General features: G+C 37.4%; 1 protein-coding gene across 3 annotated transcripts in view; it reads right to left on the bottom strand.

Annotated features, from left to right (window-relative positions):
• TLK1 (tousled like kinase 1) overlaps positions 1 to 13610 on the bottom strand; it is a 128882-nt gene that overhangs the window by 51713 nt on the left and 63559 nt on the right. For all 3 annotated transcript variants that reach the window (XM_077830012.1, XM_077830014.1, XM_077830013.1), the window contains 5 exons: positions 13382 to 13457; positions 7422 to 7468; positions 6694 to 6786; positions 1937 to 2026; positions 991 to 1083 (listed from right to left, as the gene is read on the bottom strand). In XM_077830012.1, the coding sequence (XP_077686138.1) occupies positions 991 to 1083; positions 1937 to 2026; positions 6694 to 6786; positions 7422 to 7468; positions 13382 to 13457 (399 nt within the window). The remainder of the gene's footprint in view (positions 1 to 990; positions 1084 to 1936; positions 2027 to 6693; positions 6787 to 7421; positions 7469 to 13381; positions 13458 to 13610) is intronic.

Genomic DNA, 13610 nt, shown 5'->3' on the forward strand with positions numbered 1-13610 from the left:
TTCTAGCTATAACATACTAGAATTTTTGCAATGTTATCTTTATTACTTCTACACTGTTTAGCAGGTAAAAACAGAAACATACAAGATTTCATGAACACAAATTAGATAAGACATATACAATTTGTGAAGTTATTACAATCCCTTTCACTCATCTCCTTTAAAGACTTCTATTTGTTGTATCTGCGCACTGTTGTCTGCTTTTTGTCACATCCTGTTTGTCTAGTTGTTGATATAGTTACCTCTGCAACCCAACTACTTTTGGAGTATAACCACCCCAACCCCCCTTACTCTAGTACAGGAACTTTCCAAAGTACTTCATTTTTTTCTCATTATAGGTAGTTATTTTGTGCCCACGGTACTTCTATTATGGTAATCTTGAAAACGTAGGCAGTAATAAGTTGTCCTACTGAGGAATGCTTTACTTTACAATTAAAGCAAGAAATCTGTCATGTGAAAATATATCAAGATTTGTAAAAAGCCAAAGAAATTAAATTAACACACTGCCTTATACAATATCACCCTTGTCTGGAGCCTCAAGAAGTCTATAACCATGTTTAATAGTTAGATGTGCCAAAGACATGTTTCTTTTAAATGCTGAAGCAGAAAAAAAATGAGATTCATGCACTTAGTTATCACATAGTATATGCTAGGTTTCAGAGTAGCAGCTGTGTTAGTCTGCATCCATAAAAAGAAAAGGAGTACTTGTGGCACCTTAGAGACTAACAAATTTATTAGAGCATAAGCTTTCGTGAGCTACAGCTCACTTCATCGGATGAAGTGAGCTTATAGTATATGCTGCTTCTCAGAAAAAGCATTTATGCAGATTTTATAGAATATTTTAATCTTTACAGATCTGGTGTTTTCTGTCATATGTTTATATTAAAACTTTAAATATATTTTCAGCTTTATATGGTAGTACAAATATTTTCTATATACCATCACTAACCGATATTTTAAATAGACATCTTTTATTCAGTCTTTTACACTTACCCTGAGCAAATCATCTATACGACCTTCTTTCTTTTCCAAGTCTTGATTTTTATTACTTTCCAGTGCAGCTAATTTCAGCATCGTGAGATCAGTCTAAACAAAAACATTTTCAAATATTTAATTCCATTCTTTGGCAGCTGTAACACATGATTTTCCTCATTTTTGCATCAATGTTGTTAATTATTTTAAATTATTGTAATTGTCTTTGCCAATTAACAGGCTGGGTTGAGTTAAGAGTTTGGACAAACCACTTTAACTGATAAAGTTCTTCATTAATTGAAAGCCAATCTATTAAAGAGCAATTAATTTTCTTTTTCAGTAGGGGATAAACACAAAATGGCTTGAATGAAAAAGTCTACTAATAATACTGTGTTAAATTGTATCTGTTTGGTCTGAAATGGTATCCCTCTAAGTAAGGAAGTTTTAAACTAACCAACTGTGAAAGAGAGAGGGTCAGAGGATTGGGCTGGACACGCCAGACGAAACAGCGGTTCAACAATAAGGGTGCTTCAGGGCATAAAAAGGATTGCCATTTTCATTGACAAAGAACTTTGACTTTTAGCTCTGAAAGGCCATGTTGTATCTGACCATATCTCATTGCCACAGTGGTTGCTATCTTAAATACTGATAGAGCTAGAAACCAACACTTAAGATCACATGACAACCTGAATCTTGAGCAAAAGGTACAAAGCATTCATCTAACGCTAATGGTTCATGAAGTGCTATATGAGCATAAAAAGCAAGATGGTAATCAGAATGACTAGCAGCTCAAAATTTATCAAGGACAGAAGTGTTTTTGCAGACCACTACAAATGCTTGCAGAACCTGTAAATTTTGTAATTACTGGTCTTGAACCAGTTATCAGGCACGGAAATAAATGGTCACTGATCAATGTTTTCATGTATTCTAAAAAGAACATGGGAAGTGTCTACACAAAAGTGTTTACCTGAGTGATTTTAAATGATAACTGTTTTGGCTGTGTAACAGGGTGGTCCACAAAAGCTAATGCCGTAGGAGAAGGACTATTCTGTTGAACCTAAAATACATAAACAAAAGATATCAGTTTCAAATTGAAATACTCAGATTGCAAAGTGAAAGAATTTTGAATGTGTATCTCAAAATCCTGTGAGAATAACTACTTGACCATTGGTTGTAATTAGCAAGCTAAAATACAAAACAAGGAAAGACCATACTTTTTAACTATATGACCGATCTATCTTTGGAGTATTGCATCTAGCTATTCACCATGCAATTAATGACATATGTATTTTGGAGAGGATGCAACATACTCTAAAAGAACTAAGATTAGATCCCATTTCCAGGGAAAAGGATGAGAGATTTAGTCTTACTCTCTGTGGAACAGGAGCTATTAGAAAATTTCTAAAGACCGTTACTTACCTTAAGAGGAATAGAATAAAGTTTGCAGAAACAGTCACAATACATATCAATTCACACTAATGCTCAAAAAAAAAAAAAAAATTGGCATCAACCACAGCAGTTAGATAGTATGAACAAAGCTGATCTAATAATGACTCTTGTATACCAAGTCTACCAACTTTTGTCTGGTAGCAACTAGTATCATAAGTTTGCATCCTTTTCCAACGTCCCTCAGCTAGATTTTTGTGAGGCTTTGTCTACACTACGCACTTTTTAGTGACATGGCTGTGCTGCTACAGTTGTGCCACTAAAAGGCGCGCAGTGAAGCTGCTGTTTGTTGGTGGGAGAGAGCTCTCCCACCGACAAAAAACTTACACCCTCAATGAGCAGCGGTAGCTTTGTCGGCAGGAGAGCGTTCCTGCCAACAAAGTGCTGTTCACACTAGTGCTTTTCGTCGCCAAACTTTTGTCGTTCGGGGGGGTGTGTGTGTGTATTTTTTTCAGTTTCCAGTGTACATAAAGCTTTAGACTAAGTTTGACAACTCAAAAATAACTAAGCTGGGTTTCCTTTAGTTTTGGAGGGCTTCTCTGACATCAGAGGGCCCAGAACAGGGGAAACCTGTTGTATATTATGGAACCAGACATCACTGAGACAACAGTCTGAAACCTCTAAGAGAAATCACGTTTTGGGGAAGGAGAGAGAGTGGGGCTATCAAGCAATTAAAAAAATTAATCGTGATTAATCGCACTGTTAATAATAAAATACCATTTATTTAAATATTTTTGGATATTTTCTACATTTTCAAATATATTGATTTCAATTACAACACAGAATACAAAGTGTACAGTGCTCACTTTATATTTATTTTTGAATACAAATATTTGCACTGTAAAAAAAGAAATAGCATATTTCAATTCTCCTAACACAAATACTGTATTGCAATCTCTTTATCATGAAAGTTGAACTTACAAACGTAGAATTATGTACAAAAAAACCTGCATTCAGAAACAAAACAATGTAAAACTGTAGAGCCTACAAGTCCACTCAGTCCTACTTCAGCCAACCGCTCAGACAAACAAGTTTGGTTACATTTGCAGGAAATAATGGTGCCTGCTTCTTGTTTACAAATTGTGACGTTGCACTCCATATGCTATATGAAAATATGCTTGAAATACGAATATAATGTAACTGGAATTTGCTTTATGCAAAAGGTCTCTTGTAAGGTATCATTACAAATCTTATAATCCACTGAGTGTGTTCATCCTATTTGTATGTATGTATCATTTGTGTATCTAAACTAGAAATATGAAGTTAACTCTGAGGTCCTAATATAATTATGCGAAGTGTGGGCCATTAATGGTGGCTTAGGATCTTGATGGTTCCCATTAGCTAGAACAACTGGTTGCAAATGGCTCTGTTTACTCACAAACCCTCCTGGGTACGTGCAGGCCAACCCTGAAAGAATGGATAATGAAGTCTTACAGTGACATGTGATTATGTCACCTGGTACTGGAACCCATCTTAAACCTGGTGCTTTTCCATTTAGAAGGAGGGTGGGAACCCAGAGAGAGACAAAGGATTCCCGCCTTGTGCCAAAGCTATAAAAGGGGGTGGAAAAGAACAAAAAGGGTTGCCAATCATGAGAAATCCCCTAGCTACCACCTGAGCTGGAACAAGGACTGTACCAGGGAAAGGATTGAGCCGAGACTAAGAGGAGTCTAGTCTGTGAAAGAAGCTTATTGGAACATCTCTGAGGGTGAAATTTACCTGTATTGAGTTTCCTAATGTATTGGGCTTAGACTTGTGTGCTTTGTTTTATTTTGCTTGGTAACTTACTTTGTTCTGTCTGTTATTACTTGAAACCACTTAAATCCTACTTTTTTTATTTAATAAAATCACTTTTGTTTATTATTAAACCCAGATTAAGTGATTAATACCTGGTGGAGCAAACAGCTGTGCATCTCTCTCTATCAGTGTTATAGAGGGCGGACAATTTATGAGTTTACCCTGTATAAGCTTTATACAGAGTGAAATGGATTTATTTGGGGTTTGGATCCCATTGGGAGCTGCGTTTCTGGGTGCTGGAGACAGGTAACCTGTTGAATGGTTTTCAATTAAAGCCTGCAGCTTTGGAGGCGCGGTTCAGGCATGGGTCTCTGTTGCAACTGACTAAAGTGTCTGGCTCAACAAGGCAGGGTTCTGGAGTCCCAAAGCCATCAGGGAAAATGGGCTCAGAGGTCATTTCAGCACATCTGGTGACAGTCCCAAGGGGGTCTCTGTGACCAAACACATCACAACGACACCTGAAAGTGAGAACAGGCATTCACATGGCACTGTTGTAACCTGCATTGTAAGATATTTACGTGCCAGATATGTTAAAGATTCATATGTCCCTTCATGCTTCAACCACCATTCCAGAGGATATGCATCTATGCTGATGACGGGTTCTGCTCGATAACAATCCAAAGCAGAGTGAACATTCATCGGTCCGTTTTCAACATCATGAGTCAGATGCCACCAGCAGAAGGTTAATTTTGTGTATGTGTGTGTTTCGGGTTAGGTAGTTTCAGCATCGGAGTGTTGCTCTTTTAAGAGTTCTAAAAACATGCTCCACACCTCATCCCTCTCAGATTTTGGACAGCCCTTCAGATTCTTAAACCCTGGGTCGAGTGCTGTAGCTATTTTTAGAAATCTCACATTGGTACCTTCCTTGCGTTTTGTCCTATCTGAAGTGACAGTGTTCATAAAACAAACAACATGTGCTGGGTCATCATCCGAGACTGCTATAACAGGAAATATATGGCAGAATGAGGGTAAAACAGAGATGGGGACATACAATTCTCCCCCAAGGAGTTCAGTCACAACGCACTGTTTTTTTTAAATGATCATCAGCAGCATGGAAGCAAGTCCTCTGGAATGGTGGCTGAAGCATGAAGGGACATACGAATGTTAGCATATATGGCACGTAAATACCTTGCAACACTGGCTACAAAAGTGCCACGCGAATGCCTGTTTTCACTTTCAGGTGACTTTGTAAATAAGAAGCAGGCAGCAGTATCACCCATAAATGTAAACAAATTTGTTTGTCTTAGCCATTGGCTGAACAAGTAGTAGGATTGTGTGGACTTGTAGGCTCTAAAGTTTTACATTGTTTTGTTTTTGAATGAAATTATGTAACAACAACAAAAATCTACATTTGTAAGTTACACTTTCACAATAAAGAGACTGCACAACAAGACTTGTATGAGGTGACTTGAAAAATACTATTTCTTTTGGGTTTATCATTTTTACAGTGCAAATATTTGTAATAAAAATATAAAGTGAGCACTGTACACTTTGTATTCTGTGCTGTAATGGAAATCAATATTTTTGAAAATGTTGAAAAAATCCATAAATATTTAATAAATTTTATTGGTATTCTATTAACAGTGAGATTAATCGCGGTTAATTTTTTTAATCACAGTTAATTTTTTTGAGTTAATTGCACAAGTTAACTGTGATTAATCGACAGCCCTAATACATAGCAAAACTCAAAAACATTTCCTGAGCAACAGAGCATAAGGGAAATTTGGAGTTCAAATTCTGAAGCTGATAGCAAGTAGAATAAAGTGTAGTTGTCCAGAAATGGTCCTGCCACCCGGAATTAAACAAAGGCAAGTCCAACATTAACACTGCAAGCCTGTATATGAGCGGAAACTATTTATTTTCAAATTAAATCCCAACTTTCACATTTCAAAACATTACTAGTAAGGAGAATTATATGGGATACAGTAGTCATGTATTTAAATTTAACTAGAATCTGTTGGTTTATCAGCATCTTTGTTTATAACAAAACAACCTGGATTTCTCACTATTCCTTCCTAGCAAAAAGAAGTAAGAAATATTTTTTTTAATGTGTGTAGGGTATTTGTGAACAGATGCTATTATGTCCTGTTTTTGAAATTACTTAGTGAAAAAGTTATGAATTTATTTTAAATAAATGACTTGGAATTCAACAACCACCCATACCTGGTGACCAGTTACCTGAAGTTATACAGTGTAATAATTAACTTGGAGCTTCCCTTCCGATTTTACAACAATGTTTCAATCAGACAGTAATCCTAGTTTATACACCTAAAATTTACTGAAAGCATTTTTAAAAATTTGAACTTTATTTCTTGAACCAAACAAGTAGTATTATAGATTTCTTTCTGAAAGTAAGTTTAGAAAGTTTCACTATTTACAGTGATTATTTATAATCAGTGATTCCCAATTAAGGCTATTTTCACTGACTGAAAACTTTTGAACTGAATGCTGAAATTGAACAGATTAATAGTTCAAACTTACAGAAGAAGGGGCGGAATGTGAATGTGAATTTTGAGGAGAACGGATTGCAGGAGATATGCCTCTTACAGGACTGGAGCCGTTTCCACCTTGGTACTGAAGAGGAAACATGGCCAAAGAATTAGTTAACATTCTTATCGAAAATCGACTGTATGGCTAAAATAAAAGTATCATTTACTGTATTACTGCACAACCTATACGTCTAAAGGGAGGAGAGTGCAAAAAAAACAAAAAACAAAAAAAAACCCCAAAAACCACTATTCAAGATGTAGCTTTAATTTTTAAATATAAATTTTACAAACAGCTCCAAAGATGTTTTAAAAACTACTCATTTTAAACCATCCATTCCCCTCATCTTTTTTCAGCTCCAGCAAGACCAAGATAACATCCCACCATAACCGTTAGATCTAAAAATAAAAAGGTCTATTAAAGATCACTATTCTCTCAAAGACTGAGCTCCTGTCCACACTAGTAAAAATAATGTAACATTTAAAAGACATTGCTAGCTCACAGTGTAGACATGACTTGTTTGTGTTACTTTTGTATAGAAAGCCATGCATTTTGTGTTTCTAAATCAAGGCAGGTGACAATCTAAACAAATCTGTTGCCTGAGTAGTGCAGTACTCTTTACATTTATGCTTGTGAATTTAACTAAATTTAGTATCTTAAACAGTTACTTCCAATCTTAAAGAAGTCAAAAAAATAATTTTCAAAATAAATAAAAAACTTACTTCAAAATAGTCACTAATTTTGTGACCACGTCCCCCAATACTTTTCCCTGAAGTTAAAGAAAAAATTAAAGACGTTAGAAGTGACAAAAATAGACCGCTATACTTACTGTGGAGGTGAAAAGTATACAGTATGTCAAATAAAGTCTTAGAATCTGCTAAGCAGTTTTCTGCAGCTTGGTGAGCCAATGTGTGATCTTTCTATCTAGATATTCATATGGCATCCCATCAGCACAGCATCTGAGAACTCCATGCACTTTGACTACTTTATTTTCACATCATCCACATACGGCAATGAAGTATAATTATGCTTTTTTAAAAAAAAAAACAAAAAAAACACACAAATGGGAAACTGAGGCACAGAGAGAATGGCCTGTTCAACTCTCACAAGACGTCTGTAGCAGAGAAGCCAGGAATTAAATCATATCTCCTAATTCCTACTCCAGTGCCTTAGCCACAAGACTATCCCCAACTAACATGATGAGATGTTCATCATTAACGTCGGCAGGCAAGAGTTTTGGTGCCAAGCTCCTCCACCTTTTAGGCACTCTGTCTCCAGGCTCACCAGTTAATGACTTGCCAAAAATGTCAAATCTGGTTAGCCTACAACTCACTTTCTATATTAGTCCCTTTGCTCAGTTCTTGAACCTGAGTGGGCAAAAACAGTGAGGACAAAATCTAACTAGAAGTACAGTACCAATTTACGGAGGCAACAATAAATTACTGACCAGCTAACTCAGTAGGCTGTGATAGCTGGGCAATATAAAGATGCAAAGGGACTGAACAGAGAGTAGAAAGAATGAGTATCACCTTGTGGAGATGATAGCAGCTCTTTTCCCCTTGCAAGTCAGTCATAAATCTTCAGAGGAATGACTAGAATGCTCTGACCAAGAGGACAGATCCAGTCTCTAGTGCTTGGTGAAGGTGACTGCAGATAGAGCTGCGAGTCTTTGCCATGCATAGTCATCTATGGAGGTTTCTTTCTCAGCTATGGAAGTAGACACGGCTTTGACAGAACAGATGCAGGAGAGTCTCCAAATGCAACAATAGATTCCAGCAGGGGAAGTTAATCAGAGCCTTTAAACCACTGCAGGGACTCTCGGAGCACGAAGAGGGAATGAAACTTTCTGAACTCCTGTGTTTGAGACAGGGTACACCTTTACTGTCCCACATATATCCACACAGTGTCAGGGGATTTCCTCTGGGCTTTGGTGATCAGACAGAAGTTGGGGTGGGGGGCGGGGGGAAATCTCCTGGTTCAGGTGAAAAGAAGAAACTGCTTTGGTAAGGAAGCTGTAACAAGTGCAAAGCATTAATTTTTCCTTAAGAAAAACAAGACAGTGTTGATGGCAAACAAACGCCATAAGCCAGGTGAAGGCGACCTCGACTAAGGAATTCCACTTTCAAGAAAAGCACAGTAAGAAGCACCAAAGCTAAGAATTCAACAAGGTTTGAGCAAAGCACTGAGCACCCTATTGAGGACTCAGGGACTTCACAGGAGGCCTAAGATAGGACATAAACCTAAGGAACTTGTCCCAGTGGGATGGGTCCTCATTGTGCATCTCTAGTGGAGCCTAAAGAGAGAAGGTAGGTTACTGAGGAGCGAGTGGGAGAGAAAAGCTCCACAAAGGAGTGAGTGTAGTGAACTGCTTGGGGTAAATTAGGGTAGAGTCCTTCCGTACAGAGAGCAGGTGGGCTTTGTATTCTTTTTGGTCCATGCAATGGTCTCAAGATTAAGCATCTCTGCCTCCCCCTCAGAACAAAGGAAGGAATAGGTAAGAGACCTGGATGAAGCACCACAGCTCTTTTTCCCCTGCTCTTCTAGGCATTTTCTCTAAAATGAATCTAGTGGGAGTGCTCTAAAAGTGAGGGAAAGCCACGCAATACAGGTTTGCTCCCACTGGCAAGACAGGGGACTGCTGAATTGCTGACTAGACAATTCAGACCCACCAGCCTTGCAGTGATGATCTGCAGGAAGCACCCACTCTCAGGCTACACTTTCCACCTCGAGGGAGTCTGTCTGTTTCCTCTGTGCTATTTTTCATAGTGCCTGTGCTTGAAGTCTAAAGACAACACATCAGTGTGAAGCGTTTTTTGTTTTCCTCACTGAGAGGAAGGAAGAGACTGGGAACAGTGCCTTAAAGGGGAGGGAGACTGCCTATCTTTTGCTATTCCACTTCCTGACACCAGAAGAGAAGAACTGCGGAACCACACTGGGGAACCAAGCCACAGAAAATTTACTTTAAAAAAGAAATACATATGCATTTGTTTTCCACAAAAAATGCATTTGATATTTCAGCCATTAAGCTTCTAGAGGTTTTTGTTCATTGGTTTCACGTAAGCACTATCATGAAGGTGCAGCTGTCTCTTACAACTACTGTAGACCCCATTAATTGTCACACCACAGTAGACATACAGCTGTTTCAAATTAAGCACTCAAACCTATTATCAGACACACCTAGAAATACATTATGCTAGGAGATATTCCTTTATTTCCATTAATTGCCTTTACAAAGCATTCAAATCATTATATATTTAGACATATTAGGGGCAAGATGGTTTATTGAGAAGCCATAAGAGACCAGGAAAACAGAAAGATGAGAACAAAGGAAAGAACCAGAAGGAAACTTATGCTAACAAATCTGTACACACCTGAACAGAACATAACAGCATTTGTAATTATGTATTGTAATCATCATGCTGAGGGACAACTCAGTGATAACTAGCTCGACAACACATTAAGTTATTACAGTGTACAATGCAACTTATATTGACTTATTCTGCCATTAACCAATTCTTACAGTTTTTTAAACATATTAAATAAACCTGTTCCCTTAGAATCACCCTAATTAAGCAAGATGGCATTTAATGACATGGTTTAGTGGATTCCAGCACATACTGCAAGTGTCTCTTTCATAAAAGCCATTTCCCTACACTTACATACCCCCTACTCTTCATGGTTTCAGTAAAGAAGGAGATGGTTTATTACATTTTTAAACAAATGCACCATTTTATCACTTTCCCCATATCCATACCAGTCTTGCCAATTATCTAAAAGCTGACCTGGATGGGTAAGAAAGGAGTTTGTCAGCTGAGAAGCATTAAAAGTGATCTGTAAGGAAAAAAACTGGGCTTTGTGCCTTTGCTTCTTTATAATGCATAAGGAAGGCCAGAAAGGTGATCCTATGCTACAAACAGATTTTTTTCTGCTTGTTTTTCACATTTGAAATTCTGTCCTATCTAGCATGGAGGACACTACTGCCTTGTCTACATTAGGATACATCGTAGTTATAAAGTTCTATGGGCAGTAACAACATGGTAAACAGGGCATAAGAGCTTTTATTACCAGATTGTCTGCTCTAAGAAATGGTTAAAATTTCCTGCTTTTACTACCACTTGTTCCACTCCATGAGGGGCAGCAATGATGGGAGCACTAGAAAAGCAGCTGTGGGAAATTTTCCAAAAAAGTTTATAATAGGCAAAGCCTCTGTGAGGTGACTGTACCACAACAGTTAAGAGACCAAGAGTCAAGTGACAGGAGAGTGTCAGATTGTCTGAAACTTTTTTTTTTTTTAAGAACAAAATAAATTATACATTTAAATAGCAGTAAACACTCAAATCAAAATGATCACCTAAACAGAAATATTTTAAAGCAACATATCTTACACTTTGCTTTTTTGGCTTAACATGGGAAGGGACAGCCTACACTTCCCTGAAAAATGTACAAAAAAAATATTGCAAGACAAAGTTAGACAGCCTGCATTATACTTTACACCATGCATAAGTAGCTAGAGGAGAAATTAATCTTGAGGACAATACTAAAAAATTTCCTAGAATAATTTAAGTATTAAAAGAAATGGATAAAAATATTGTTTTATAATGCAAGCCAGTTATTTAATTTATTTATTCTAGTTTTCAGAGTATCTTTTGTAACAGTTAACAACATTAACATCTAAAGCATTATAAGGAATGCAGCTGCCTCCATTGTTTTATATGTCGGTGATGTCATCAGCTATTGCACTGAACATATAAAACCCAAAATTCAGGTCTTGGCAAGACATTACAAGAAAAACTCCCAACTTATTTATCTGTATGTGTGAAATATTGCCACTGTAGCTTCAAGCAGACCAGAGATATTTAATAGAAATCAGTCCCAGAGACATAAGCTTTCATACCCAAACAAGTGACTGTGATTTATCAAGTGACTTAAAACCATGTTAACATTAAACTATGCAGTCACAAATTAATAAATTTCTCCAATCCAAAAATACCAAACATCCATTTGAAGGAGTTCTTTATCTTTGCTCCCAAGAAGGCTCTGTATTTAAAGACCCCAAACCCCTTCTCCCTCCCAAGTAATTTCCTGGGCAGGTCATGCTTTATCAATCACTCTGGTAAAGGGAAGGGGAACATCCAACTACATTGTCTTTATGAACAAACCCCATAAGTCCTCACAGTTGGCTCTAATTTCCTTTTAATCAGTTGATATTCTATTCCCTCAGCTGCCAGAGTCCCAGTTTGCTGATTGCCCAGGTGTACATCACCAACGAGTCTAAAACCTACACCACTCAGCTCAGAATGGAATACATACCCTTGGCTGGAAAATCAGGTGCAAGTGGCAGCTAAGCCACAGTATTTTAAAATAGCAATCTTGATCATTAGAATTATTTCTACGTAGTTTGAACTGCCAGTTCAAAAGGCCTACCAGTGATTAGAACAGGTAAAGTATTCAAGTATCAACTCAGAGGCAGGACAAGAACCAACCACAAAGACAAAATAAAAAACACAGTAAATGACCAAGAGGCAAATGAACAATGCTCCTAGCTCCTGGCTTACATATTTGCATTTAAAGGGATATTTATTAGTTCAAATGGAACACCAAAACAATAAAATAAGCCCCATTCTCACAACTACTTTTTCTTTATATGCTAGATAGTACCCAGAGACTTATGAGTCTCCACCATTCCTGCCCTAAAGAAGTCACCTTAAAATGGGACAGGATATTTCAATGAACCCCATACTTGTCTAAAAGAGTACCAACTGTAAGTATCATGACAGTGTTTTGAGGAACAAGTATATATATTGTCCACTAGGAAATGGACTGAGAGCACCACATTTCACAAAGGCCAAACAGCCACTGGATAGTAACAGTTATGGCTGGATTCAAGTCAAAGTCAAGTCATATCAGATGTAAGTCATCTATTTCACTCTAGTGATCCCCCAACTATTTAATCCTCCCCTATGAACATTTGTTGGATGGAAAAAGGTCACTCAGGATAATGGAAATTTATCTGAAGAGCAAGCAAATGAAAACTTTAAAACCATGAATTCCTGCTCATCAGCTGGAATAAGAAAAGGAACTGCAGAGGCATACTAGTGAGAAGAATTGCGGCAGTTCTGAACAAACAGGTAGAATGTCATAATGGCAAGAGCTAAGTGCAGCCATACAAAATTCTTTTACACAATTAACAGTTCAGATACAGAATGTACTTGCCTGTACCTATCCAAGACTGATAATGGGGAAAAAGATATATTTTATTCACCAGTTAAAAACATCACTTATCTCAGGCAATGAGTGTAGAACTCTGTAAGGCTGTCTAAGGGCTTGTCTACACAGCCCCACAGTGCAGACTACCCGGCATGAACTGTAGTGAGTGCTAAAATGTTGCACTGTAACTGTCCTGTGTAGACCCTGCTAGTATGAACTAAAAGATACCTGGTTTGCGTTGATGTAGTCCTGTTTGAAACACGAACTAGGAACCTTCTAGTTTGCGCTAGGCAGGGTCTACACAGGACAGTTACAGTATAACACTTTACTGTGCACTGCAATTCATACCCCCATAGTTTGCACTGCAGGACTGTGCAGACAAACCCTAAATTTTATGTGTTCAAGCAAATATAATTTGACTAAATGCATGTAATACTTAACTGATTTGCTATAATTCAAAAAATGTTTGGTGTACCTTGGCTGCTTTCACTCTGATTCTCTGCTTTCCTCTTTCTTCCCCTGGAAGGTTCTGATTGTTTCTTCTCCGGAGTCTACAAAAAGCAAATTAATGTCTTTAAATGCAAAAGAATCTGATCCAGCAACAGCTCTACTTATTTAAATTATTGTTACATGCAATAAATAAAAAGTCTCATTCATAAAACATGGTCTCAGTTCAGCCGGAATATCATTTCAGATTTTAACTG

Source organism: Eretmochelys imbricata, chromosome 11, assembly GCF_965152235.1.
Source record: "Eretmochelys imbricata isolate rEreImb1 chromosome 11, rEreImb1.hap1, whole genome shotgun sequence".
NCBI classification, from domain to species: domain Eukaryota; kingdom Metazoa; phylum Chordata; order Testudines; family Cheloniidae; genus Eretmochelys; species Eretmochelys imbricata.